Source organism: Stenella coeruleoalba (assembly GCF_951394435.1).
Source record: "Stenella coeruleoalba genome assembly, chromosome: 5".
In the NCBI taxonomy this organism is placed as follows: Eukaryota; Metazoa; Chordata; class Mammalia; order Artiodactyla; family Delphinidae; genus Stenella; species Stenella coeruleoalba.
The window spans coordinates 17025106-17052952 of NC_137150.1; the positions used below are offsets into that span (position 1 = coordinate 17025106).

General features: G+C 38.8%; 1 protein-coding gene across 4 annotated transcripts in view; it reads right to left on the reverse strand.

Moving 5' to 3' along the window:
- MED12L (mediator complex subunit 12L) overlaps positions 1-27847 on the reverse strand; it is a 330953-nt gene that overhangs the window by 28244 nt on the left and 274862 nt on the right. For all 4 annotated transcript variants that reach the window (XM_079921179.1, XM_079921180.1, XM_079921177.1 and 1 more), the window contains 11 exons: positions 27256-27330; positions 26949-27139; positions 25962-26123; positions 23937-24048; positions 21649-21738; positions 20512-20621; positions 20180-20315; positions 19229-19390; positions 17039-17401; positions 15163-15319; positions 11641-11852 (listed from right to left, as the gene is read on the reverse strand). In XM_079921179.1, the coding sequence (XP_079777305.1) occupies positions 11641-11852; positions 15163-15319; positions 17039-17401; positions 19229-19390; positions 20180-20315; positions 20512-20621; positions 21649-21738; positions 23937-24048; positions 25962-26123; positions 26949-27139; positions 27256-27330 (1770 nt within the window). The remainder of the gene's footprint in view (positions 1-11640; positions 11853-15162; positions 15320-17038; positions 17402-19228; positions 19391-20179; positions 20316-20511; positions 20622-21648; positions 21739-23936; positions 24049-25961; positions 26124-26948; positions 27140-27255; positions 27331-27847) is intronic.

Sequence of the window (27847 nt, forward strand, 5' to 3'; positions counted from 1 at the left end):
GTTTTTTAACTCTTTACTCTTCCTTTGCTTGTTGAAGAACCTTAGGAAACAAACTATGACTTATATGTAGTGGTGGATCTGAGTTACTGGGCAACGCTCTTTTTTTTTTGTTTTTGTTTTTTTTGTTTTTGTTTTTTGTTTTTTGTTTTTTGCGGTACGCGGGCCTCTCACTGTTGTGGCCTCTCCCGTTGCGGAGTACAGGCTCTGGACGCGCAGGTTCAGTGGCCATGGCTCACGGGCCCAGCCGCTCCGTGGCATGTGGGATCTTCCCGGACTGGGGCACGAACCCATGTCCCCTGCATCAGCAGGCGGACTCTCAGCCACTAGCGCCACCAGGGAAGCCCAACACTCTTTTATTGACAAAGAACAGTGGAGATTTTGGAAATTTAAGAAATACGAATTAAAAAACAGCTACATTTTTAAAAATCACAAAATTAACATTCAAGGAAAAACACTATAACTTTGGAAAAAAAGCAAGAAGAGAGGGGTGAAAAATTTCAAATCAGTTTTACACTCTAAAATTCATGTACTCTTCAGTGAACCCTTTTTAGTCTAAAGGTAAACTATTTATTTGTAAATAGACTATATTCCCTCCCATCGCCATCCCCCCCCCCCCAACTCGCTACTTAAGTACAGTAGGTAAGGGTTCTAACATTCAATACCCTCCCTGAGGAAATCACAAACACCTCACGTTGGCCAGCAGCGCTCGCCAAGGGCTTTTATCGTCATATTTGCCCTCAATGAAAAATACCCATCTCTTCTCCCAAACGGAAATGACCTCCTCCTGCTCTCTGGTTTTCCCAGAATAATGACAGGAACAAATTATTTCAATTTGTAGAAATAGTTCAATCTGTTGAGCAAGGAATGAATGACCAAGAAGTTCTTTAGTAACTTGAAAGATTTTACAGATGCTAAACGAGGACCATAATGCGGGAATAGGTAAGAAAACTAAATATAGTAAGAGTCTTAAAATGTTAGTAGGGATGGTTTTGCTGCATTCAGGAAGGGACTATATAAGGTATCATCTGAACTGGGACAGGCCAGGAGAATGGGGGCAAAGTGAGACCATGCCTGGCAAATTGTGACTTACGGTCACCTGCGTCGTACATAACCTACTTATCTGTTATTTTCTGAAAACTATCTAAGTTTTATTTGACTTTTTTTTTTAAAATCAGTTCCTAGCACTGTGTCTGGCATATAGTAAGTGCTCTATAAATATCTATTGAGGAAACCTAAGATCTAAGATTTAACTTAGTTTATCTGTGAAACAAGAGTTCCAGAGGTAAACTGAGATTTATATTTCAGGATAAATTAGTTTACCAAGTGCTTTCCAATTGCCCCATATTTTTAAGTACCATCTTTCGTTTTGAAAACTCACTTTTTAATTTAATTTTTAGCACCTGTCATTCTAATGATTTCTTCTTTCTGCCTTCATTAATACCTGGAGAGTAGCTCAATTGCCCCTCTTGATTTATTCTGCTTAACTGCAACAATCAGAGGCAACATTAAGTTCACACTTTTGTGGTTGTAAAGGAGGCTGGTTTCTGAGGGAATATCTGTGTCTAGCCAGGGGCCACACTGTGCTCCGGCTCCAGCTCCCCTGGCTCAGGTACCCAACGTACACGTGCTAAGAGAGTGAGCCACAGTTAACTGGGAAATTCTGATAGCTACATGAACCCATCTCTGCATTGCTACCCAGGGTAAATTCCTACATGTGGTCTCTCTCGTCTGTTTTTATACATTTTGCTTTAGGCTTGCCTCTGGGTAAGAAACAGAAATCTATTATATTTTCTAAAATTTCCACTTCCTAAAAACTTTTAAAAAAGCTGTGCTGTTCAATACTGACTCATCTTGCTGGTCTTTATAAGAACAATTCTCTCTCTTACTGCTTTATTTTTAATTAGACAAGAGAAGCATCTGAGCTCAGAGAGATGTAGACTCAAAACCTCTTGCATAATTTGAAATGAATACATCCAGTAAGTTAAAAAAATTTTTGATAAATCATCCTCAAAGATAATTTTCAATCTTCTGGGTCTTGTTCTCTTCATTAGTTCACTCTCTCAGTCAACTGAGAAAATGTGAGGGTCTCTTTCTAAAGGAGAATTGGTTATAGCTCCAATTAGCAGACAGTTACAATCAGCAGCATTTCAGAAGCAGGGATCTTCTATCCACTCAATTCACTAGTAATGAGTTTTTTTCAAATCCTTATTTAGTAACTTTCCAATAGTGTTCAAGGGTTGCAAGTAGAGAGGCAAGTTGTGCCTGAAAAACCACAGCCAGATGTTGTGACTCTGTTTCTGAAAATGCTGATTTAGGAATAATAATAAAAGTCACCCAACGAAAGCCAGTGGGTAATGTTTCACGAGTCAACTAGCAAAAAGGGTTTTACTTGTGATGACTGGTTTGGAAGGTACTGGGTGATGGTGCCCAAGGTTAAACAACAAGTGGCCTGAACCCCAAGTTTTGGTCGTCACATTATACGGGTGTATTTTGATTGCAGGCAATAGATACACAGAAAATTCTATCATTAAAAGAGGTCCTGTTGACCAGTGATGCTTAATTCTTTTATAAAGCTTCCCATCAAATATAACTTGGTTGGCAATCGATTAACAGTAACATTAACTGCTGGAACCACCTGATTCATCTTGAAATAAACACATGTCATACAATAATGAACCTTTACAATATATTCTGTTAACATGCCCATAAAGGAGGAATATAACATATTGATTGATTGAGTATACATACACATTCATTAAATTCCTGATATTGGAGAATATTAAAGAAAAGTAAGAATGGTGAAAAGGACAGCAAAGATATATATACACATTTCCATTTATTTGAATGAATATATAGATCATATAACCTTTTGACTTTAAATACCTGATGAACAAAATATTGTGTCTGTTTTTTTAAAAAGTAAAATCAATGGTAGATGCAAATTGTATTCTGTTCAAATTACATTGTCATCTGAACAATAAATGCCCTACAGCAAACATAAGCTACCTGAAAGATATTTTTAAATTTGATCGTTTAATTCAAGTTTTTTTAAAAACAAAAACCTCGCCTGCTCTCTGTACAAGTGTCAAGAAAAATTGATAGAAAAATTGACTGCTTTCAGAAAAGTCTCCAAACTTTCCTTTGTTGAAAGAACTATTAAAGAAATTGCCTATATGACAGTACTTCATAACTGAGATATTTTCAAAGCTTGTATATGCCATTAAGGATATTTTCACCAATGTATAGAAAATGTTACCCATTAAATTGGCAGTGAAACGAGTTGACTTACATTCACATCTGAGATGTGTGCTCTTTTTTATTCTAATGCTTCTTGGGTTTATGTTGTGGGTTGGCTAGCTGATACAGAAACCTATAAGTAATTTAATGCGAAACATGCATTCTTCGCTAGCCCAGGCAAAGCAGTAGAGATGAAGTCTTATGACATGCATGCACAAGACCTACGCTCAAAAAAAACACCTTCTCCATACCGGAAAGAAAATAGAGATGATGCGTTCTGTTGAGAATTTAGGAAGAACCAGTGAGTGGGATGTGATGAGAAGGGCATGTTTCATAACCACAGTTTTCATTATCTTGCATTGGCCTGTGAGTCAGCATGCCATGCGTTCCTCTACTAATGAGGTGAGTTATCGCAGAGAGAAGCGAGAGCTCGGGAACAGATGGGTTCAGAACTGGGACTGAGATGAAGGTACACGAACTGGCCTATGTTCCCAAGCCCAGGCCACGAACGTCCACTGGTTTCGATACCATACACGTATATGATGAAAATCATGAGGCAATCAAAGGGGACAACTTTCAGAAATAAATTCTGTTAAAGCGAACATGGTCAATGCATTCATGATTCTGTGTTACAGTCTCAAACATAAACCAAGTGAGTAACAGTGAAATGAAGACTATAATAATTACCAGCTAGAGGGGAATAACCTGCTTCTCATTCTGATGTTCAAAGAATAATGCTATAAAAGTTTACTTAAAGAAAAAAAAAAAAAAAAAAGAAAGTAAAAGGAATGACAGACAGCAGGGGTGTTACCATTATGTTGTCAAAGTCTTCCAGAAGGGAGACAGCAGAGTTACAGAAGTCCTACAGAAAGGGGACAGCAAGAAAACGGCAGACAATACAGATAAGATTGTTTAGCCTAATGATGTGGGTAGCCAAAATACATAAGAATTAGTTCATTTTAAAACAATGTTTCAGGGAGTCAAGACTTAAAAAACCCAGGCCCTAAGAGTTCATATTAATTTATATGCCAAACAATATCACCATAGGCTGGGACACAGATAAATAATACGGCAATAGTCATATAATGGAATAGCACATCCTGGAGGTTGAACAGGGACATACAAGAAGTAGGGGGGCTATCAGACCCAGATACCTTCCCGAAGCTAAGGGATGCTCGCACCTCGGTGTAAGCAAAAGAGCGCCCAAGTCCTTCCCAGCCCAGAGCCGGGGGAGAAGCGCTCAGGACATTTGGGTCACATGAAACACACAAGACATTAAGTGAACAAGTCATATATTATTGGAGGATGTCATTAGATAGCTCCATCCCCAGTAAATGCAAATGAAAACAGAGCATCAGTTTAACCACACATTCAATCAAGCAACATAGACAACAAATATTCAGAGTGCCACTGGTGTTTACACGCTAACAGGGAGTCTAATTTAGAAAAAGGGAACCATATGCTGGGGAAAAATATTCCTGTTTCTCAGGTCAATGATCCCCTTGCTTAATCATCTTTATGAATGAATTCTAAGTGACACTTAGTCTGAGACATTAAAATTTTTCTGTTCACTGAATTTCAGAAATAGAGATGAGGCAAAAAATTCATAACCCTAATGGAAAAAAAGAAAAGTATTTTATTATACTAAGAACGAGAAATCATAGGAGGAATTTCCCAACAAATAATATCTATTCTCACCATTTTAGGGGTAGGTACATAATTCATTGCATCTATTCATTTGTCTTTATATCCAACTACCACCTTTGTATTAGTGGTTCACTCTCTCAGCCCTCTACCCCTATCTTCTCCCCGTTCATAAACATCAAGCTGTGTACACCATCTATGAGATCACGACAGTTGCACAATCATAATGTCAGCAAACGACATGGGTGCCTTCCTTATCCTTCAAGTAAATAGCGAAATACCAGATATTAAGTAATAAGCAGAGCATCTACTTTCCTGGACATGGTTTCCACCCAAGGAACAAAATGACAGGGTTTAGGACATATTTACTAGCTCAGTGTTTTTTGTCCTCCTAAGTTCATTTTGTCACTGAGATGTATGAAAATTGTACTTCTCTGAGTCAATGCATTAAAGATTCTTGTCAAAACTCAAGATTTGTTTCAACAAGTCTATTTTGTACACCTTTACCAACTAAGAACCAAATTAGTTTGAAAATATGCTCAAATTATAGAATCAGGAAAATTACAGAAGGGAAAACTGAAATTGCTGGTAAAGTTATAAAACATGCCTAAACTCACAGGTAATAAGAAAATGCAAGTTAAAATCATGTAACGCAACACGATTTCACCTGCTCTGAATGAGGAAATTAAGGTCTGACAATATCAAGGGTTAGTGGAGGATGTGGAGGAAAGAAAACGCTCATTTATAACCGACGGGAAGCACCACCACTTTGGAAATTAAATCCGCATTTCCACTTCCACGTACGTACCCTACAACTCGGCACGTGCAGAAGACACGGACAAAAATGTCTACCGTAGCACGGTTAACAGTAACAAACAATTGGAAATAACTGAAATGATCATCAACAGAATGGATAAATGTTAATACTCATAATGGAAGAGTATCCAACCAGGACAAGCACATACATAAAACCAAGTATAACAAGGTAGATATAATTAAAAATTAGTCAAAACAAAAAAGTTACAAAACAGTACAAAAATACCTGTGTGAGACTATCATAATGTAAAGTTTCAAATCTGAAAGTAATACTATATAATGTTTATGTCCATGGATGCAAAAATATGTAGTAAAAATATAAAAGACATTCATAAGAAAGAAAAACATGAAATTCATGGTAGTGATTACCTCTTTTTCTTTATGAGACAAGGGGCCTCATCCACGTCTGTAAAGTTTTATGTAATAAAAGAATGATCTAGAGCAAATGTGGCCGAACATTATTATTTAATAAAGCTAGGTGGTAAGTACATTAGTGTTTGCTATATTATTGTCTATTCTTGTACGTTTGAAAAACACTGCTAAAAAGAGTGAGTAGGAGGTAAAGAGCAAAAGGAAGGAAACAGATATTCCAAGGTGATACCATATCCAGAAGGTAGATCAATTACCAGACCAAAAAGGATGGCTGCTCAACTGAAATGAGCGTCATCAATCCAAGAGGCATGCTTTCAGGATGTTACAGAGACACTTTTGCCAAGGAGCTGACAACTCTGGAAGGCTCTGACTCAGTCAGTGTTCTTTCATTAAATTACTTAATTCCTTTATTTGGATACACAGTGACGGCACCTGCTCCATGGTTAGATAACCAAGTGTTCTTACCAGTAACCACCAGCTATAACTGAGCACATCATTTCTGTCTGTCAGAAATCTTCCTCTTTAATATAATGAAAATCCTTATGATTCATTATCTGTAGCCAACAATCAACTGCTTTCTTCCAAATGTGTCTCAATCAAATTAAGCTAAACGTACCTTTTATCTTTCACTGGTCTCTCAGAATAAACTGTCTAGCAGTGATTATTACAAAGAACACAAGATGATTTTGTGCGTTGAAAGGGAGAAGTCAGGATAAAGTGATATCATAAATCAAGGCACAAAATTAAGTTCTCTTCCTGTATCAAAACTGAAGAGTCCCTTCAAAAGCCCCTTCTCTAGAATACTGATAAGGTGGCGGGGGGCGGGGGGGCGGGGAAGGGGAAGAAATTACCTTGTGTCAGAAGAAAAATATGAGGTATAAGAAAAAGGTGACTGAAAAACAATTTAAGCAGCATTTGGCATTATTATAACCAACATTCTATATTTTATGACAGGTCTCATGGGATATGTGGAAAATAAAATATTACAGTGATATTTTTATAACAGTGAAATTGGAATCAGTCCCTCTAAAGTTTGTATCACAGAATTTAGATGGTAAAAACATACTGCTCTAAGAAACCAAAATGGCTATTAGGAAAACTAAACAATCTTCAACATTCCTTTTTCTTGGTCTCTTCTACTGGTGGCCACCGAACACCAATCATATATAGGGACAATTAATGTAATTATACAAGTAAAGCACATACTATAAGCCAGCCACCGTTCTAAGGGCTGTTACAGACGTTAAATCATTAATTTCACAAGAACCCTGTGGAGTAAATGTTGCATTAGCTCCATTTTATAGATGAGCCTCTGAGGCACAGAAAGGTGACAAAATCACTATACTGGGTCCCATTTAAATAAGGGACACTGAGTAAGGAATGGAGGGGGGGAGACTTTCTACTTCCTTGGATGAAGACTACAACTGAGAAAAATGACAAGTTTCCTCACCTAACATCTTTGTGCATGTTAATATGCACTAAAGCTGTAAGAAAATACACCTGATTATAATAACAGTCACTACATCAAATAACTTGGTTAACAATACCTAACAATATCCATGCTATTTAGTACCTGTTTTCTAGACACTATTGGTACATTCCTAAGGAAGTGTAAGACGGTTCATAACAGAAAATTTCATGACCAACTGAAGCTGGTATTCAGTCTCTGTAGCAGAATCAGAATTATTTTATAATGGTTCTCTAGTTTTCATTGTGCACCATCTAAGGCTAGATCTTCCTACACACATCAACTCTGTCCATTACATGTAAAGAGGCTAAGGGGACTCTGCAAGGTCTGAGATGTATCCAGAATTCAGGAATTTGTGCCCTCTCTGCCCCATCTAGGTTTTCAAAACAACCATAGCAGAGGTTGCTGTTGGGAGAAGTTTCTGGAAGCACTCAGAGGAAGAGGTACGAGATGAGTCTGTGGATAAAAATCAGGTTGCTAAGGATCAAGGCTACTAAGAAACTCCAGCGTTCTGGAAATAGCTGCTCAAAACATGAATTCATTCAATAAACATCTCATAGATTTCTATCCTCTGCTCAGTAGGTGGAAAGATGATACAAAGTATTGTAAGACCCAATGCCTGACCTAAGAAGAGGGGGCCAGCCGGGGGTCACCGTACAACCAGCCTGAGAAGCTAGAGTCACATCCAAGGCTTGGAGCAACCGGTCAGTCTTTAAAAGCAGCTGCTACAATTCCAAGATAAGTTTTGAAGGTTAAGTAATTTGAAATTCTCCAACATGTTTGTTACATTTAAGAAAATGGATTCTGTAATTAGAAAATTTGTAGGATAAGGAGGAAAATGATACCTATTTCATCTTCTCTATAAGAAGCCAAAAACTGAAAGAAAAAAAAACAAACCCACAAGTTTGTATGTAGCTAGAGAGAATCACATTCTGTGTATGCGTTTAATCCGAGAAAATGCTACTGCCAAAATCTGAATCAACATTTCTTACTATGAAGGATATGGGTCAGTGCTTACTAGAAAAACAACGAATTGCATCCAGAATCATATATGAAAACACTGTTATCAATATCCCTTATATTCCATGTAATTCTGCCTTTATTCTAGATTTTTAAAGATTACCATGAGGCGAATTTTTTTGTGCCACGATACCACAGTTAGCTAGATTCTAGGTATACTAATCCATGATCTACTGGGAGAGAGGAAAGGGGCTAACGTTTCCCTCAGAACCTCCTCGGTGCAGGCACTCTAGCAGATGCTACATACAAGTCTCATCTACTCTATGGAGGACCACTCCATCCTGCGACTGCACCCCGTATGCATTTCTCTTCCTTTACAGAATTCTATTTTTCTCAATTATTCAACACTTCAAGAATGGTGAGGGAGGAAAAAACATGTCTGCTTCTGAAAGCCCTTCAGAAACTCCAAAGCAAGTTTCAACAGTTAAAGAAAGAACATGGGGGAGAGGGAGAGGTGACTATTATACAGGCAAACCTTGGAGGTACTGCGGATTTGGTTCTAGGCCACCGCAATAAAGCGAATGCCTCGATCAAGAGAGTCACTTGAAGTTTTTGGTTTCCCAGTGCATATAAAGGCTATGTTAAAATTATACTGTAGTCTAGTAAGTGTGCAATAGTATGATGTCTTTTAAAAAGTACATTTTAATTTAAAAAAATACTTCATTGCTAAAAAATGCTAACCATCATCTGATCCTCCAGTGAGTCATAGTAATAACCTCAAAGATCACTGATCACAGATCACCATAACAAATATAATAACAAAAAAGTCTGAAATATTGCAAGTACTACCAAAATGTAACACAGAGACACAAAGTCAGCAAATACTGTTGGAAAAACAGTGCCGAGACTTGCTCAATGCAGGGTTACCACAACCCTTCAGTTTGCAAGAAGTGTAATATCTGTGGAGTGGCACAAAGCGAAAGCACAGTAAAACAAGGTATGCCAGTACAATCACTGTTACGAAGCTGAGCTTTTATTACTTGAAGAAAGAACTCCTGACTTCTCAAAAGGAAAAAAAAAAAAAAAAAGCAAGATAAAAGGAAAGAAAAGAAAAATCCAACATGTGACAGAGTTGCTACAAAAGAATCAGTTAAAAAAAAGAATGCATTATCAGTTAATTCCTATTGGTACCAGCAGTACAACCCTAGATGGTATGAAAGAATAGTCAGGTATTTTTGAGTGTTGTGAGTAATGGGGTCCTACAGTGACGTTTTAGGTCGTAAGTCTACCTTCTCCAAACATGCAAGGATATTTCTGAATATGCGAAGATTATTCTATTGAAACCCCTTTAAAAAAATTTTTTTTTTTTGCTGTAGGGGAAATAGCTTGTCATGGCTTGTGTCAGGAAGTGAACTTCTGAGGACAGGTGTTTCACCTATAAATGACACAGTGAGCTCCTGCCCAATTAGAGACATTCAAAACTGAACCCAGCAGTAATAGATTGAAAGTGGGCTATTAATAAGTCAAATTCTACCTTGTGATAAAAAGGTAGATAGGAAAAAATAAACATTTCTTATTGGAAGGTAAATTTTACTTAGGCTTAAATTACTTTAAAAGCAAACTGAATTCATTCTAGTAGAATAATTATTCGACTTCCAGTAAATTTTTTCTTGATAAGGATTGGAAACAGTGATGTAACTTATTTTCATTCATCCCCAAGAAGAGCTAAAATCCCACTGAGGTTTTAAATGACTCCAAACATGCTGCCTATTTAGAGAAAAATCAAGGCTTCTTAAGGATTTTAATCAAATCTTCATCACTTCTGTGTAAGAAGTAACTTAGGCCCGTGTTTCCTGACACCCAGGGAGTTTGAGTGATCAAAAATCTCTCAGAGCTCAGGGGGAGACAAGCATGTAGTGACTGTTGTTTGTATTCTCATGTGGTTCAAACTAGATTCCTCTCTCCTGTCCTTCTTATAACACAGGTTAGAACAAATAATAAATTAAAAAAAGGAAAAGAACCATTTTTAAGACGGCATAACTAGCCCTACCACTCCCATCCCCCAAATCACTAAGTGGACTTCATGCAGAAATGCCACAAGTTGTACAATGGAGACACGTCTAGAAAGTTACTCAGAACACAAAGAATATTTTTAAAAGCGTTAGAATTCCTTCTAATTTGAAAATCGGTGGTTGTTCTTAGAGCAGGATACACTTGTAGACTGGCTACTTCCTTTGAGGATCATAAAGTACCTCACTCAAGGGTTGCTGTGAGATCTAAGACAATCAATACATTAAAGTTCTCAAAAAAGTAAGTGCTCTCATCGTGTTAGCGGCTACCGTCAGCACCATCATAGTGCAATTGTTCTAAGAAAAACCGGAAAACACAAAAAGTGTACAGAAACTGGAAGAAAAAGCACATTCTCACCTCCCGCTTTTTACTTTAACATATTTGTACAGATTGGTGGGTTATTTATGAGTCTATACTAAGTTTCGTGTGACTTCCACCAATGTTAAACAATCACTATCATTTTAAAATTTATAGAAGATGGGGTTATAGGGCATAAAAATAGAAATAATATAAATCAAGAGTTAAAGATATCCATATGCTGACTGTCACTTGTAGTGTATGTATTCTTTGCCTACTGTAGATCTTGTGAAGTATATACTAAAAACAGAGTCTGTGCAGTACAGGGCACTGTAGGAGAAAACCTAGGAAACATCAGGGCTTCAGAGCTACAACATCAAAGTAATACATCAAATAATAATACGTGAAAGTAGAGCTAAAAGGAGTACGGAATATGGTGATAACGATAATAGGGAATGAGTGCTCAGAGAAGGTCACTTCAAGGGTGAAAGTCCTGCAGCTTCCAAGTGACTAGAAAATCATTAGCTCTCCTTTTTGTTTTGAGGCATACTTTGAATGAACCTAAGACATTTCAAGTCCTTATCTGATCCATGATAATAGTAAAATACAAGGGGGGGAGAAGCATGTATCAACCTGTACGAGAGAGATCCACGTGCACTCGCTCGCACAGGTAAACAGGCGTGCACGTGCAGCAAGAATCTGTCACATCCCCACTCTCATCCTGAGCTAGAGGAACTAATGAAACGTGGAGGACGACACTGCTGATCGGGACAAACCTGTTGGAAAGGTCGCGTCTGGGCTTGCCTGAGAAGCCGCTGTTGCTGCTGCTGCTGCAGAAGCTTCATCTGTATCAACTGCTGCTGCGACGTGATGGCGTGAAGGGAGGGCGGCTGCATCACGGCCCCCGAGCGCCGCTGCAGCATGTTGGACAGAGCTTGCTTGGTATTGGTGGGGACAAAGGAGCCCGCGGGGTCCAACCTGGAGCCACCTACAAAAGCAACCGGAAGGAAGGGCTTTCTGCGCATGTTAATGCAATAGGTCTTCCTTACTTTATTAAAATACAGAAGTCTCACCCCGAGCCTCACCTGAGGAGCTCAGTGGGAAGTAGGGCACTGCCCCACCCTCTACAAATATCAAAGATCCCTAAGGGTTGCATAAATTCCAAACGATGGGGAGGGTGACGTCTAGTGAATGATAATATCTGAATGACTTCACAGAGGGCCCACTTTGGTTGGTAAAGTGAAACGCCCCGAGATGCAGAGTCACTGGCACAATTTCAGAATCATGTGGGTTCTAAATTATGCGAGGCGCCCCGGGGACACGTCACTTGCACAAAATGTATTGCCTTCGTGGGGTATTTTATCAAGTGTGCTAAGCCAGGCATAGAGACCCTTTTGGAACTTTAAACCCTTTTGAAGTTCATGGTATTTAAGTTTCTTTACCACAGCAAAATAAAAATGCCTGTTTTTCGGTAGAGAAGCATGACAAAACTTTAAAAACCTGAAATGCTCGGAAGCTTCAAATACCATGATTCTAAAGACAAAACACATTGTTTTTGAAGGGTAGACGTCAAATAAACAAGAAACATTAATTATAGCTTAAAAAAACAAATGGAAACCTTAACATATTTGCATATATAATCTGCCAAATGCCTTTAAGAGGAAAAAAAATTTCAACATTTACTGGCTTCAAGTAGGTGCCAATCCTTCACTCACCAGATAGTTTATATTCTTGAATGTATGTGAATAAGAAAACTTCTACATAAATACCTTACAAATGTTATATTTTTTCTTTAAACCAACTTGTATGATGGAAACAAACATTTCAACACTGATCAGTGAAAAAGCCCACATTCTTTTAAAGACTCAGCGTCACAATCAGCAATATGATTTATGAAGTCATTCAGCAGCATTTGAAGAACATTTGGAAAAAAAGTGGGAGGTCAATTTGAGTAACATGACAAGGTAACTTTTGTTGAAGAATTGGAAATATACTAATACAACTTTATTGACTCATTTTATAAGTAAGAGACATTCTTTTTAAAGATTAGGCTATGATCTACTTCTAATTTCCCTCATTTTTCTATAATCTTATACCTCTGAGTCAGCTAAAGAAATAAGATATAATAAATACACTGACGCCCTCTGTATAGTCTCACCGAATTAATTTCCTCCCCATCTCTCACCAAATGCTCTTTATTATTCACATGCATTTCCTTATAATTTTACCATCTTGGAGTGTATACATGAGAGAGAGAGATTGCTAAAGATGTGTGTGTGTGTGTGTGTGTGTGTGTGTGTGTGTTGGGGGGGGAAGGGCACTGTTTTGCATTTTTAAGAATGTATGAATGCAAGCAGATGGTACATACTCTTCCTCAACTCCATAGGATTTAAAACTTTATGAAAATCTATTAATTCACACATGTAAAATCCTCATAATTAATTGTTTTCTTCAATTCTTTTTCTTACATGTCATGATACCTAAGACTTACCTAATACCTAAAGTTCCTCAACTTATAAACACCTTTTACAATATTCTAGGGGGAAAAGGGTATGTGCCTTTTAAAATACTTAGCCTTCAATTTATAGACAGTCCTTGTGTTTGATTTCAATATCTAAAAAGTTTAAAAATGCTTAAATTCACAAGGACTTTGGAATTAAAGAGAGAAAGTCAAAAGAGAGGATGAGCCCTTATTATTTTCCACATTTACCACTGCCTAGTCTGTTCTTTCTTTTGTCGTCTACATTCTATTCACTCAATAACCTATTTTTAAGACCCCACTACAAGCCGGACACTGCTCTAAGTTCTGGGCATACTATAGTGAGCCATGAGAAAAAATACCTGCCCTCATGGAGCTTACATTCTGGAGAAGGCAGATAATAAACCAGGAAGTAAGTAAAATATAGATAGAGTCTATAAACAAGTGCCGGTGCTAGAAAGAAACTGAAGGAAGTGGAGGGGAACAGAGAGGCCAGGGAAAGGGTGTGGTTTACAGTTTAAAACAGGGTGGTCAGTGCAGGCCTCAACCCAAAGGAAGCAGGCAGTGAGCATGCAGATATCTGAGGGAGCCCACTCCAGGCAGGGGCCAGCATGTGCAAAAGCCCTGAGGTAGGATATGTTAAGATCACTCACTGAACCTGTCTGTTGTGTCAGGCTATCTTCTAAATGCTGTATTTTTAAAAACTCACTGTAAATTATATATGTGTGTTTGTCTGTGTATGTAATATAAAACTTATTTCATCCTTCAAAGAAAGAATGAGCATTTTCATCCATTCTGCTTACTGCAATACCCTAACAACTAAAACTGTATCTGGCACACGATGAACGAAGCTCAGTACATGTTGTTGAATGGATAATTGAATCACCCACACTGTGAGGGTATATGTTAGCACGTCCACTTTACAGATGATCAGACTGAGGCACAGAGAAGCTAAGACATGGTGGAGATGATACAGTAAGAGGGTGGTAGAGCCAGAGTTGAAGCAGAACTGTAACTCCCAGACCAGCTCTCTTAACCACAGATTCAGAGGACAAAATATGGATTCTCCCCTACCGTAAGCCAAGAATCAAAATGTCATCCTCCAATTACAATAAAAATCACAATATAATACAGAACACAGTAAGGAAAAATTATTATTTGTTAGAATGTCACATCCTAACAAAATGCAGGTTGAGATCTCAAAATAAACTGTTTCACAGAAACAGGCAAACTTTCATTTAGAAAGAAAAAATTAAATTCATTTCTAATTAAGAGACTTCTTTATTCAGAAAAATCTTTATTCTAGATATAAAATCTACTTGGGCTTGAATCAAAGCAATACTAACATTTACTGTGAATACGGTAGGATTTCTTACTGATATCTATTTGCTGCACCAAACTTCTGAGATCCTTCGTGGTATAAACAATTTAAAAGTTATAACATGAGGAAACAATAAAAGACACTAAAATAGTGTCTAATAATTCAAAATGCTGATAAGAATTATATCTGATAAAAGCACACGCAAATTTCACAACACAAAACTTTATGAACTTTTTATCTTATAGCTGAGATGTGCATCAGGGGCTAATCTTCTGACATTGGATGAAAATTCCAAAAGCGACACATGAACTAGTCACTGAAACTGAAATCTTAGAAGAAGGAAAAAACACCTTGAGTGGAGGGAAATTCCAGACATGTCCACTGAGCGCTCACTTCTGGAAATGTGCAAGTTGTGTGGAGGTTTCAGTTTAAAAGCAAAGAGAACCCCAAGCTATTTCTCACCTCGGAGTCCCCTGACTACGCTCCGTCTTCACATACCTGGAGTGAGAGCTTGGCTCTGAAGGAAAAGGCCGGGCTGCTGGGGCTGACCCATGAGGTTGTAGCCCCACAAGGTGGACTGTGGGTGATGCATCATCTGGGAGGAGACGGGTGAGTAGTTGGGAGGCACTCGGTACATGTTGCTCTGTGGATACTCCTTCAACACAGGGTTAAAGAAAAAAACAGTTACTTAACTCCACACGCCACAAAGATAATTAACGCAAATTCCTCCTATCACATTACTTGAGAGAGCTCCTATCCCAGCAGTCGGCATATTCTCTGCAAAACACTCATTTAAATTAAAACTCTTCCTTGACTTAAAATGTACATGGCTACAGCAGGGGAAGTTGGAAAAGGATCTCTTCTGCACTCTGTGTTTAAAATACTAAAAGCACATTTGGAACACCACCCACGGCCGAGAAAGTGTCTTTAGGGGCTGAATCTCCTGCTCACTGCATCTTACAAGGCTTTCCTGATACCTTGTACCTGGATGAGAATTAGCCAGAAAGGCCCACAGTACTTCAGAACCAGTCTCCAGCCTAGACAGTGTCTTAGTTCCAACTTTCAGTACAGCACTCTAAAGAAGTAGATTCCCCTTCCATCTTGTCCCCTTCCGCCCCTCACCACACTTCTTGCCCAGGGCTTTCTCTTCCTTGGAGCAACTGCAAAGCCTCTAAGGATCACACCTGAATGCCTCAATTCCTCCTTCTCCAGCCCTGAAGGATGAAAGGAAAACTAAAGGCTCAGTTCCCTGCAATATACCCGATTGAAAAGAGGCAGCTTCAGGAAAAGTATGGGAGAAAGGGACATGACCAGGATGCACCTGGGGAATGAGATGAGTCTGAGGTCTTTTAAAGCATCTGAAAGGAACAGAAATGCATCCATGTGGATAGACAGGCTAGGAGACCCAGACTCGGGGGAGTGGCAGTCTGAACCTTATTAAAACAGTCTGGACCTTTTTCAAAACAGAGGGATATTGGTAGGAAGGCTACACGAGAAGAGGGCACTGACATTCAAGTGGCATCCAAAAGCGATGGTGGTGTTTTCTAGAATAATATTAATCACCAAGCTATCAGCTAGGAAAAAATGTTTTGGTTTTGACATAGGTGAACAATACCAATAATTAGTCATGATGACTGAACAACAACTTGTGAATATTTCTTCCACTGGACAACAAGAACGCTCTCGAATTTTATAGAAAAATGTCACAAGTTCCCTCTCAAATATTTTCAGGTGAGTTTAAATGGAAAGCTATTTTACATGTTAATTCTATAAAATTATTTCTAAGTTACCATCTCATAGATTTCTCTTTTTTCCAGAAAAGGTTGCTCTAGGTAGGGAAGGCTAACAGGGAAACAAGAGGTAAAACTGTTTCAAATTATGTTTACTTCTTATAAAGTCTGAAAATATGGTAAAAAGTAGAATATAAAGGACAGTAAGATGGAAATGGTAAACTAGGAAATCTCAGAATCATCCTATTAGATAGATCAGATGGGGTTTTATCTAGGGAAAACAAAGAGTTTTCTATGTTAATTTACTATAGATACCAACTGCCCAAAATACAAAAAATATTTTAGACACCTCATAATAAAAATATGTACGAGGATGAGATTTTATAGGTCAAAAAATTCAAGTTTCAAATTTGAGAAATTGTGAGACAGTGAAACATTCATATTATTCACAATTGAAGCCTAAAATTAAACCAAGTTATGAAAAGTAGAGGAGGTTCTGTTGATGACATCTGAGCCGTCAGGACAGCTTACAAATAGGCTTATACTGCGCCTAGGAATGTTTCTTAGGGATATAATTCAGGAACTAGTAAATCTGCTAGGAGACGCTAACGTGCCCAAGACCTCTCTCTACTTCCCGTACTCACATCAACTCTCGAGCTGGATTTCGTCTTGCGCTTCCTTCCCTTTGTCTTCTTCTCTTCATCTGTTGTGGTTTTTCCTTGATCTGACAGCTCAGCTGATTTCCTCTCCGGTTCCTGAGAAATGGGAGATGTAGGCCCTTCCTCTTCCTCCTCAGGGGGCAGGGGCAGCGGCTCGAGGTAGTAACTTCGCGGCTTGGGCATGGGGTGTGTGTGATACAGGAGGAGGTGATGCTGTTCCTCGTACTTGATGACCTTCCGGTCCACTCGGACAGTCCCGAACCAGGCCCAGGACAGAGGAGCTGGGTTCTTCTGACCCTCAAACAAATCCCATGGGGACACCTTCTGCTTCGTGGAGACCTGGAGACCCTGTGGTGAAAAAATGCGCTATGACCACATGCTCAGATCTTTGCCTGACTCGGAGGCCAGGCTTGCTTGGGACATGGATTCAGAGAACATTCTGCCTCGTGGGGGTCTTAGAGAACTCTAGCACAAGGCAGACGGGCTAAGTGATGAGTCCAGGCTGACACTAGATCACTGAGAGCGGCGGCTACAATCCAGACCTTTAACTCCAGTTCTACGGTCCTTTATACGACACTGTTCAGGCTGTGACACCAGACAGTACAGTAGATTTTACTGTAAATGGCATTTTTTTCCATTTGGTTTTTTTTTTTCGCAAAAAAAAAAAAAATTCTAAGAAACACTGCAAAGGTGATCTTACTATACTGAACTGTAAACCTTTGGAATCTATTGCTTTTAAGATGAAACAAAACTTAGGAGTCAAGTTATAGTCAACCTCTAATTGGGTTGGACTTGATGCAATACAGGCACCTTTCAGGTACTTACTTGGGCAGTCTCTGAATAGTTAAGTAATATTATTACAGAATTAACTTGCACCAACAGGTACAAATAAAGACCTTCAATTCAAGCTTATCTCTACTGAGTGTAGAAGAAGAAATGTTATTCTGTTTCTGAAAATAAAAGTTTCTTATTTTTAACATTAATTGGCACTGTCCCTTGGTCCTTTCCCTGGCACACCAATCTGAAAAAAATTTTTCTTCCAAGTGACCCTGAAAATAACTGCTCAAGTTACTTTGAATAACTTATGAATGCTCCCGTTCCAAAGCTACACACACTCTTCCACGGTGGCTTCATCCAAAACCAAGGCTCACTTACCATCTGTATTTTGACTGCTTCCTAATATCTGTCTTGACATTAGACCTCTTTCCTGGGTGCCAAGACCATGTATCCAAATGTGTCACCACTGGAGAGCCCACCAGCACTGCGAACTCAACCTGCCCCTGACTCTAGCCTTGCCTCTCTCCACAACCGTGCGGGTACCAGCACTCAGGGCGCTGATTTACTGCAGCGCTGCATCTTGCCTACAAGCGACAGTCTCGCATGCCTTTGCACAAACACTTCCCCGTGCCTGTACCACACTCCGCCTTAACTCCTGGCTGACTCTTAATCCTCCAAAATGATTCAAGCGTCAATTTTCCTAAGGATCCTGTTCTGACTACCTACGCCACATCTGAATGTGTTGGCCCCTTGTCAGCTTCCCCTAGCACTCCGTACCAGGACACACAAATCTCACCACACCGTAATCGTCTACTTCCTCTTAAGGGTAGGAACTCTGTCTTTCATCCCTGTGATCTCAGAAATCTGTGGCCGCTCAGTGTTCACTGAAAGAGTAACTGACCACTCTTCTCATATTCTAGAGAACCACGTTTAATATCTTATATATATATCAAGTGTTCATTAAATATTGTTCAGTTGATAAGGAAATAAAGTGCCCTCACTTTAAAAAAAATTTGTTTACTCAAAACAGTCACTACATGAAGACTTTACCAATAAAAACTTTCTCATCTATTAAACGTATTCTGTTTCCAATTCTGCAGTAAAATCAAACCCCATCTTTGCTTTTTTTTTTACATTAAGGTTTTACTTACTTTTCCCTTGGTGGGCTTCAGAAATTCACTTAAATTCAGGAACAGTTTTAAATGAAGATCTTCAAAGATCATTATCTGTATGATAATGCCAATAACCGTTGCATTTAAATGACAAGGATATGTTTTAAAAAATCAAGAAACAATAAAGTTAAGATGTTTTACATGCCCTATAGGAAGACAAGAAAATGCATTTTGTCTTTGTAAGTTCATGCATTTTTATATATAAGAAACAAACATTTACTCTTGCCTGTTTTTTGTCTATAGAGTCGAATCCAGCAATTTTGTTTCCTTTTGTGTCAATCAAGGAGCCCATAGGTTCACAAGTGATGACATCACATGTCTGTTTTGGCAAAGGTAGCAACTGTCGAACTTTGTCAATACTTTCTGACCGCTTGTCTCCCAGCTCTTTCTAAAAAAAAAAGGGAGAGAGAAGTAAGACAGAAATTACAATAAAGGCAAAAGTTAACAAGAAGGAAGTTCCATTTCCTTTTTTATAGCTGGAATGTTCTTTAACCTTGAAGACGGTCTATGGGGCAGCTTTCATTGAGAGTGGTGAGGATGTTTCATTTCTTCTATTTAAGTAGAAAATAGAACACATATAAGGACACCCTTGTTACACAACACACATCAGAGTGCTGAAATGACAAAAATCCAGAGTAGCATTTGCAACCAGAAGGCAGGAGCTGCAGCACGGAACACATTCCCCAACCCAGGGTCAGACCTCAAGGTAACCATCGGTTATTTTATTAGTAAGGTCATCGGGTATGTTAATTTTTTTTCCTGCATTGTTTGTTTGCACTTTATTTCAAAGACTGTGTTAGTGGCTGGTCAAATGAATTGAATTTAGAAATATCAATGCAAATGTTTATTTTTCAACTGCATGCTGCCAGTCGAAGGCCAAATTATCCTAAATCTAACGTTGGCATTTTGGTTATACATTTGATAAGGGATTTCTAAAGTTCCTTAAGAAATTAAATGTTTTATGAATATAATTATTTTAAGAAAAATCTCCAAGTTATATATACTTATAACTTTTGGGTACTGGGAAGCTGAGGTAAAGCAAATAGCAAAATAATCACATTACATTAAGTTGAATGCAATAAATAGTATCTAATTTAAGGAGTGATAAGATAACATGCACTAAATAACAAATCCATAAACAATGAGAACCCACAATATAAGCAGGTCACAAACTTACTTTCAGTTTCTTTACTAAGTTCATGTATGCGCGTTTGTTCTCTTCAGATCCCCCTGGGGATGCATTTGATAGGTCAGAGGCCAATGTTCCATTGATTAAAACACCCAGCATGTCAAGAACTGTTGTGAATAATTCACTAGGAGGAGAAAGAAAGCATTTGCACCTTAAAGCAAAACCAAGACACTCTTAAATAACTGAGCATTTTTATTTAAGGCACAGAATTATTAGTGGTACCGAAGAATATACGATGTGATAGAATTTGTAGTCAGTATATCAAAGCCTTCACTACACACGCATGCAGCAAAATCAGTGTGAAATGAATAAGAACATACTTGTTAGTGTGCATGTCGACGGTTCCAGAAGTAATGATCTGAAGGAGAAGAAGGGCCCAATCTGTCGTCCACTGGGTGCTTCTCTGCACTGTGTCAAACATTCCTCCCACCTTGCACATAAAAAATACAATGAAAAAATATGCACGGTGTTACAGAGAAAATACCACCCTCACCACTTTATGCAACCAAATTTTGATTGGTTTAAAAATTTTTTTAAAAGGTGCTCTAGTTTATGGATTATCTTGTCTTCTCTCTCACCTAGCTATATATTTGCTACTCTTTTTGGTTCCATTAGAACAGGAACTGGTCATTCCAAAAAAAAAAAAAAGAAAGGGGTACTCTAGTGTAGACATGTCATCAACATGAATTACATACTAGTATAATTAGCTTTCTTTTGTCCCTAAATTTCATGATATCCAGTTTCATGACGTAATTTTCATCTAATTAAAGCTGAATAGATCAAAACCGCGGGACTCAATTATCTACAACTTTGTGTTGTCAGTTACTATTGAATCTAAGCCTGTTGTCATAATAACACTTGGAAATACCCAGTAACAGAGAAGTAAAGACAAGCGCCCAGGGCTGCTTGTTCACGCGCGGGAATTAATAGCAAATATCAGGCAAGCCATCTTCCAGAGTAGCTTTTATCTGGGCTGTACACTGAGAAAAGGAAAAGTCAGAGGAATGTGCAGTGGGCAAGGAATTTTAAACTTCTATAAAACCTCCCTGTGGGGATTTGTCTTTATGACCAATTTGATGGAAAGTTTGATAAAATTTTGCCTTAAAGGACGTTTTAATACAGTTTTTAAGCAAGTACGGTAAAAGCTAACACATCTCAAATTAGTTCTCTAAGACCTACTCTTGGCACAAATGGAAAAGAGAGAGAGATTCACTGCGGGTGAGGCGCAGAGGGCAACCCAATGCCTAAAATACCTACTGCTGTCCAGAAGCCAGACCAGACAGGAAGGACAGTGGCCAGGACGACAGAAGGTTTGAGAGACAAGGAAGTAGTAGAGAGAGCAAGCAGCAGGCCTCACCTTGGAATGGAAACTGTGGCCACAGCAGGAGTGGAAAGCTGGAGCTATTTTCACATTTAGATAAGTGTAATGAAGGGAGAACACTAGAAGCGTCTCTTACCAAATTCAGGCGGAGCTGCAATGCCTCGTGCATCATCTGTCGTGCTTTTATGTCATCTTGGTACCGTTCTTCTCTCCAATTACTTAAAATCTAAATCAGAAGACGAATGAAAACAACCCCCAAAACTTGTTTTCCCTGTTAAATTTGATTTTTCTCATATTTAAAGTTAAATTGAGCTTTTTTACTGACAGTCAAAAACAACTTCTTAGTTTAATAAATTAAAAACCAAGGGGAAAATAAAATTTTGCTTTCCTCTCCTTCCTCCATGCAGACAGAAATCTGACTATTTCTTTGTTTGGTATCTAATTACATACCCTGTTAAGAAAAATCTTATCTAATTACAGATCCTGTTACTAAGTCTTAGAAAATGCTGTAGAGGGTCATCAAGTTAAGCATTAACAAAAATAAAGATTATTTTTAAAATGCATCATTAAACTGGTCTTATAAAGATAAGTATAAAGACAGATAGAATTACATTTTATATCAGTCTTGTCCTGTATTTCTAGGGACATGCTGTGAATCCTAGCAAAAGTATTATTCTGATGTTTCATTGAAGGCTTGCTAGTTTATAAACTTGTCTTCCTTGATAAAGATATTGTAACCTATTTTGAAAAATATGACCTATTGGACATCAGTGGCATATCAATTTATTAAGTAACTGCTTCCTCACTGATTCAGACAAATGTTGGGAAGGGAAGGGTTGCTTAGCGAAGGCAAACCACAAGTGGGGAACACCCAGAATCAGATATAAGCAAAAAAATCCCAAACAAACCCATACTGCCATGCTCTGAAATAGGGCACCAAATGAGAATCATCTCAAAAGAGCTGAAATGAGTCGTATGCAGAAGTAACTGAGCCCAAGAGATGACTTGTAAGTACACCTCATGGTAAAAGGAGAGCACTTCCCAAATATCATCAAAAGATACGTATGAACCTTCCCCAAGGCAGGTGAAGGGTACAAGGCAGTTAACAAAACACACACGCTGTCATGGAGCTGACATTCTGATAGCGGGACAAATAAAAATAAGTGGAACAAGTGGTATGAAACCAGGGCAAGGGGATAGAGAATGACTGTGGTCCTACTTTTAGAGAGTGATTGGCGGGGGGATGTGGGGGGAGGACTAAGGAGGTGACATCTGAGCAGAGACCTGAGGAAGTGAGGGACCGGCCATGTTAATAACTTCCAGGGAAGGGGAGAAAACACGCAACGGCTCTGCAATCAGAATTTGCTTGGCAAGTTCAAAGAACAGTAACATGGTCTCTGTGTACAGAGTGGAGTGAGCGAGGCCATGCCGGGCAGGAAACAAGGTAGAGGTGGGAGCCAGTGCCCAGTCGTGGAGGGCCATGTAAGCCTAGACCCGGAAGTTTTATTCTAGGTATAGTAAGAAACACTGCAGCATTTTGGGCACTGGAAAAATATGTGGTTTACACTTAAAAAGGATCACTCTGGCTGCTGTCTAGAGAATAAGTCTCACATATCCAAAAGGGAGCGGATGACGAGAGGACCAAATGAGTTAAGTGTCTTGTTCATGTTCATCTAGTACCGTACCAGAAGACACGGTGTCACAGAATCACAGCCCCACGGGAGGTCTCCATCAGATGCTACCGCAGGATAAAACATCCCATATAACCAAGTCTACCCGCTCTGCTCCACTCTATACTTTCTAATTCCACTTTGATCACTCAGTTTCCTTGCGGTACACAGAATGTAAGTGCTCTGAATAGTGACCAGGAGAACTGTGATTGGTGGAAAGGCAAAGTCCAAAGTCTTTGTAAGTGAACCAAAATGCCTTCTGATTTATAAATGAGTATCTTGTGCACTTGACCAGCATCAGTCTGGCTCTCGCAGTAAAACTGAGTTTCTGAACCTACATAGCTCAAGCTGAGACCCTGCCTGCTACATGGAAGCCCAGCAGAGGAAGTGGAGAGAGGTCCCTTTTGTCGTACTGCCATGTCCCCTGCAACACAGATTGCTCCAGGACCTCTCCCATGAGGCAGGGTCAGGAGAGGAGCAGATATGACAAAATTACGTGCAATCTGGAAAACGTCACTTTTATAGTCTACATTCACCCAACACGTAATTAATATTATACTATCGTTAATCTCATGGTGACTAGAATGCCAGGTAGGAGAACGGGGCATGGACGGTGTTTTCCTGCTTCTAATCAAAACATGTTGTGCCCTTATTTTAAGGGCAGTATTTGAGTTTAAGCTCAGTATTTGAAAGGAAAACAAATGAATGCCATTAGGAAAATACCTGCCTGGCTCCATATTCTACTGTACTTTACCTGGTTAACTTGATTCTGCAGAGAGGTTAGGAGGCCTTCTCGTTGTTCATCTTGTCCCTTAAGGCAGGTAAGGACCAGGGAGAGGAATGGTTGTTGACTCAAAAGAGACATACTACAAAGGAAGTAATAACAGCAGATCTAGTTAGAAAGAAAGGATTACTTCATGTGCCACATTGATGTCTTGCCCTCGGGTTACTGGCTCTTATTTATTTTACTGTTACAAAAGGGAGGGGAGTAGTAAATAGCCAGGATTACTTGAAAAGTTAAATCATATCTCTAACTAATATGGTTAAAAGTCACTGCAATACTTCTAAATAATTTAATATGTTCTCTTGCCCTCGAGAGAATTCGCAAACTAGCATTAATTCGTACTGCATACGAGTGTGCTGGGGGGTGCAGGGAGAAGAGAACGTGTAGTTTCCATCAGTAAACGGAATTTAAAGGTACACATCAGGAGGAGTATCACTTTATACACAGAATAAAATGAAGAAATTGTAAACTTCTCTTTCACAACCTTCGTATTTTAGGGTCCAGGAAACAGGCCTATACGATTGTTCTGCCTGCTTTGTTTTTCAGCACATTTCTCAAGACCAAACAGCTGGGTCTGGGTAGAGCTAAGTAAGATGCGCACTGAGGTCTGAGGACTCCAAAACCAGAACGCTTGCTAGTGAGCTAGGGCACAGCTCTGCCACATCCCCCAGGCTTGACTTGTAAAGTGGTTTTAAGACGTCTGATAAAAAACCCATTTTAAATTGTCATTTTAGTACCATTTCTTCCATGACCAGGAACAACTGACAAAGCATACTGACAAACTAACTCTGCCACAGCGGAAAGGAAAATTTCTTAAGATGAGATCGAGGTCAAAATATTTCAATCTGCTTCATCTTACACCGGCAAAGCTGAGAGAGGCTCACTTGGGAAGAGCCAGCTTCAGACTCTGACACACCATCTCTGCTCCCCGTGGGAAGTGTGGCAATGCACATGCCATCACCCATTAGCAAATCGACTTTGAGAATTAAAACTGAGTCATCTGGTTGATTAATAAATACTGGCAAAGATGACAAAACAACCCAACAGCATACACGCAAAGCGAGGTCAACACCAAAAGGTATCAATATTTCAGTTAAGAAAGGAGAGCGCAGACTCAGAGGCCAGACCACCTGGGTTTCAACCCCAGCTTTACACCTCCTTAGCGGTGTGTCTTTGAGAAATTTACTTCACCTTTCAGTGCCTCTGTTTCTTCATCTTTTAAAAAGGATATGATGAGAGCACCTATCACATATGATTGCTGTGAGATGTTCACGTATGTGTATAATGAGTTTTATACAGAGGTTGGCATTTCATAAGGGCTCAGTAAATGGCAGCTACTAAAAAATATTACTGATTAGGGGGCAAGAAACCTGTATGTTCATGTTTTTCAATGTTAGGAATTTCCTTTTACTCCCGGGGCACTAAATTCATCACGGTTTCACATCAGAGTGTGCTTATGTTCCTTCTCAGTAACATGGTCAGTTTTCCAATAAAATTACTTGAAACCTTTTCTAGGGCATAAAATTTTAAAAACATTCAACTTGGAGGCTTATAAGTTAATATCTAGTCTAGAACAAGAGTCCTAAATGTTAAAAAGATTAGTAACTATTTCAGGGTCCAGCATGACAGAATCATAAATTATTCTATGAAATTGAAGCATAAGTACCTAAATAACAAGAAAAACAACAACAACAAAAGACCTGTGAATACAGGGACCAAGTGGATGTCCAGATTTGATTCAGCAGGTCTGAAGTCAGTATTTTTAATAGTGTAGCAGTGATTGGGGTACACAGGCAGAATTGAGAGCTAGTGTACTACATATTATAATCTGGGGTCTTTGAGGAACAGGGATTTGCCTAACAGAATGTTCTCAGTTCCATATAAAGATGAAATTTCAATGGACTCTGAGTACAATGAGCCTGTGCATCTGTAGAATATTGGATTTTCTCGACTGCCCTTTAAATTCTCACATAGAAACACATCTTCCAGACGTACCTTTTCTGTTTTTGTCTGTCTCTTTCCTTTTTTGAAGAAGAACCCAAGTGCTGTCCCTTCTCCAGCTCCTCCCCAGCAGCTTTCAACACTCTTCCCTGCACAGAAGTCGGCAGCCTAGCAATTAGGGGGGCTACCAGCCACACGCCCCTGCGTTCAGAGGAACTAAAATCAGAAAAAGATGTTATACCCAAGGAGGCATCCTTTTTCTCTGCTCTCACGGTTCTCATAGAAACTCCAGAGCATAACTTTTATGCACAAGACACAGATTATTCTAACATTCCCCCTTTTACTCCTATACTATCTTTCCTCTTGCCAAATACCAGACATTTGCACACACTCTTCAGTCATGCTTATGGAAAGCAATAAAAGGTGGGGTTCTGAGGGGATACGATAACTAAACTTTTTTTTAATTCTAGAAAAGTGTTTTTCTATGATTCTGGCTTTCTGAGCAGTAACAGTCCTTTTGTCTAACAAGCGATATACTTTTCTGTCATGGTTAAAATATGAAATGTTCTGATTATGTTTAAGTATGTAAATAACCAATTTTTAAAGGTTCAAAATTCACTAGTTATACTTTACACCTAAATGATGAAATACAGGTCTATCTGCCTTTTGTGATTATCATTTGAGCAAAACTGCCAATTAATAAAGATGGCAGAAAGAGTGTTTATTAGGAATAAACATATTAGGAATACCATGGAATAGAGCAGCCTCAGGGCACACTAGAGAAATTCTTCTGTCCTGAATGTCATCTGTGGTTCCAAGGAGTCGGGGTCTGCTCAACCTAATATTTAGAACACTAAGATATCACCCACCCCAGCAGCATGGCCCTTTAACATATTAAATAATGATAATGGACACTTACAAGTAATTATTTTCTTCACAATCCTGCAGCTTTATGAAAAAAATAACTGCATTATGAGAATAAAATGTACGGTTATGTGTGAAAAATTAATGATAGCCTCATAAAACTACAGAAAAAAATACCTTAGAAATGTCTTTATTCCATTCTGTCTTGTGCTACTCGTATCGGTACTTCCAATCCCGTTTGGGTTGAAGAGGCCCATACCCGAATTAGAAGAGTTATTGTTCAGGTCGGCCGACTGCTGGAATACCTCTATTGTTGCCTTGGCAATATTGTCCAGTAGGTTGTTCATTTCAGCCACCGAACCAGAGCCCTGGAGTTAGACGTGAGAAAACCAGCACGCATGTGTTTTACTTTATCCTCAAACACCAACGTGGTTTTGCTTTTCATAAAATTTTGTACACATACACGCTTTCAATATATACTCACAGGGTCCTTCAAGCACTGTTTGATCATTAACTGAAGTTCCAGCCAGGACTGCCTCAGGGTCCACTGCTCAAGATTCTGGGGAAAATGGAGTGAACACATTAGAATATTGAACGTGTTTTAAAACGTAATAATTCCTTGCACTATTCTCTTCCTCAAGAAACAGAGGAATGATCATACACAATAAATGGATTTATATGAATCAGAAGGCTTCCAAGTCTATTACATATGCTCATTATAAACACAAAGAAATAAATAGGAACTTTAAAATAATGTGCCTTACTCTGCTAGGCACTGTAAATGAATAAGACAAACATTTCTTCTCCCAAAATCTATCTAACCAACCACCTAAAAAAATGATTTCGATATTTTTTTAATAATATACTTAAGACAGTCCCTCTACAAAGCTTGTTTCTCACGTAAACACAGTACTGACTTAACACATCAATATTTATATAATGGTTATACACAGTTTGCAGTATCTGTACTACCCAGTAATAAAGTGTGGCAATTACACGAAACAGAAAATTGGGGGAATAAAAATCCCAATTTTTCAAATCCCAAAAATAGAATTAATTGAAGTTAAGAATTACTT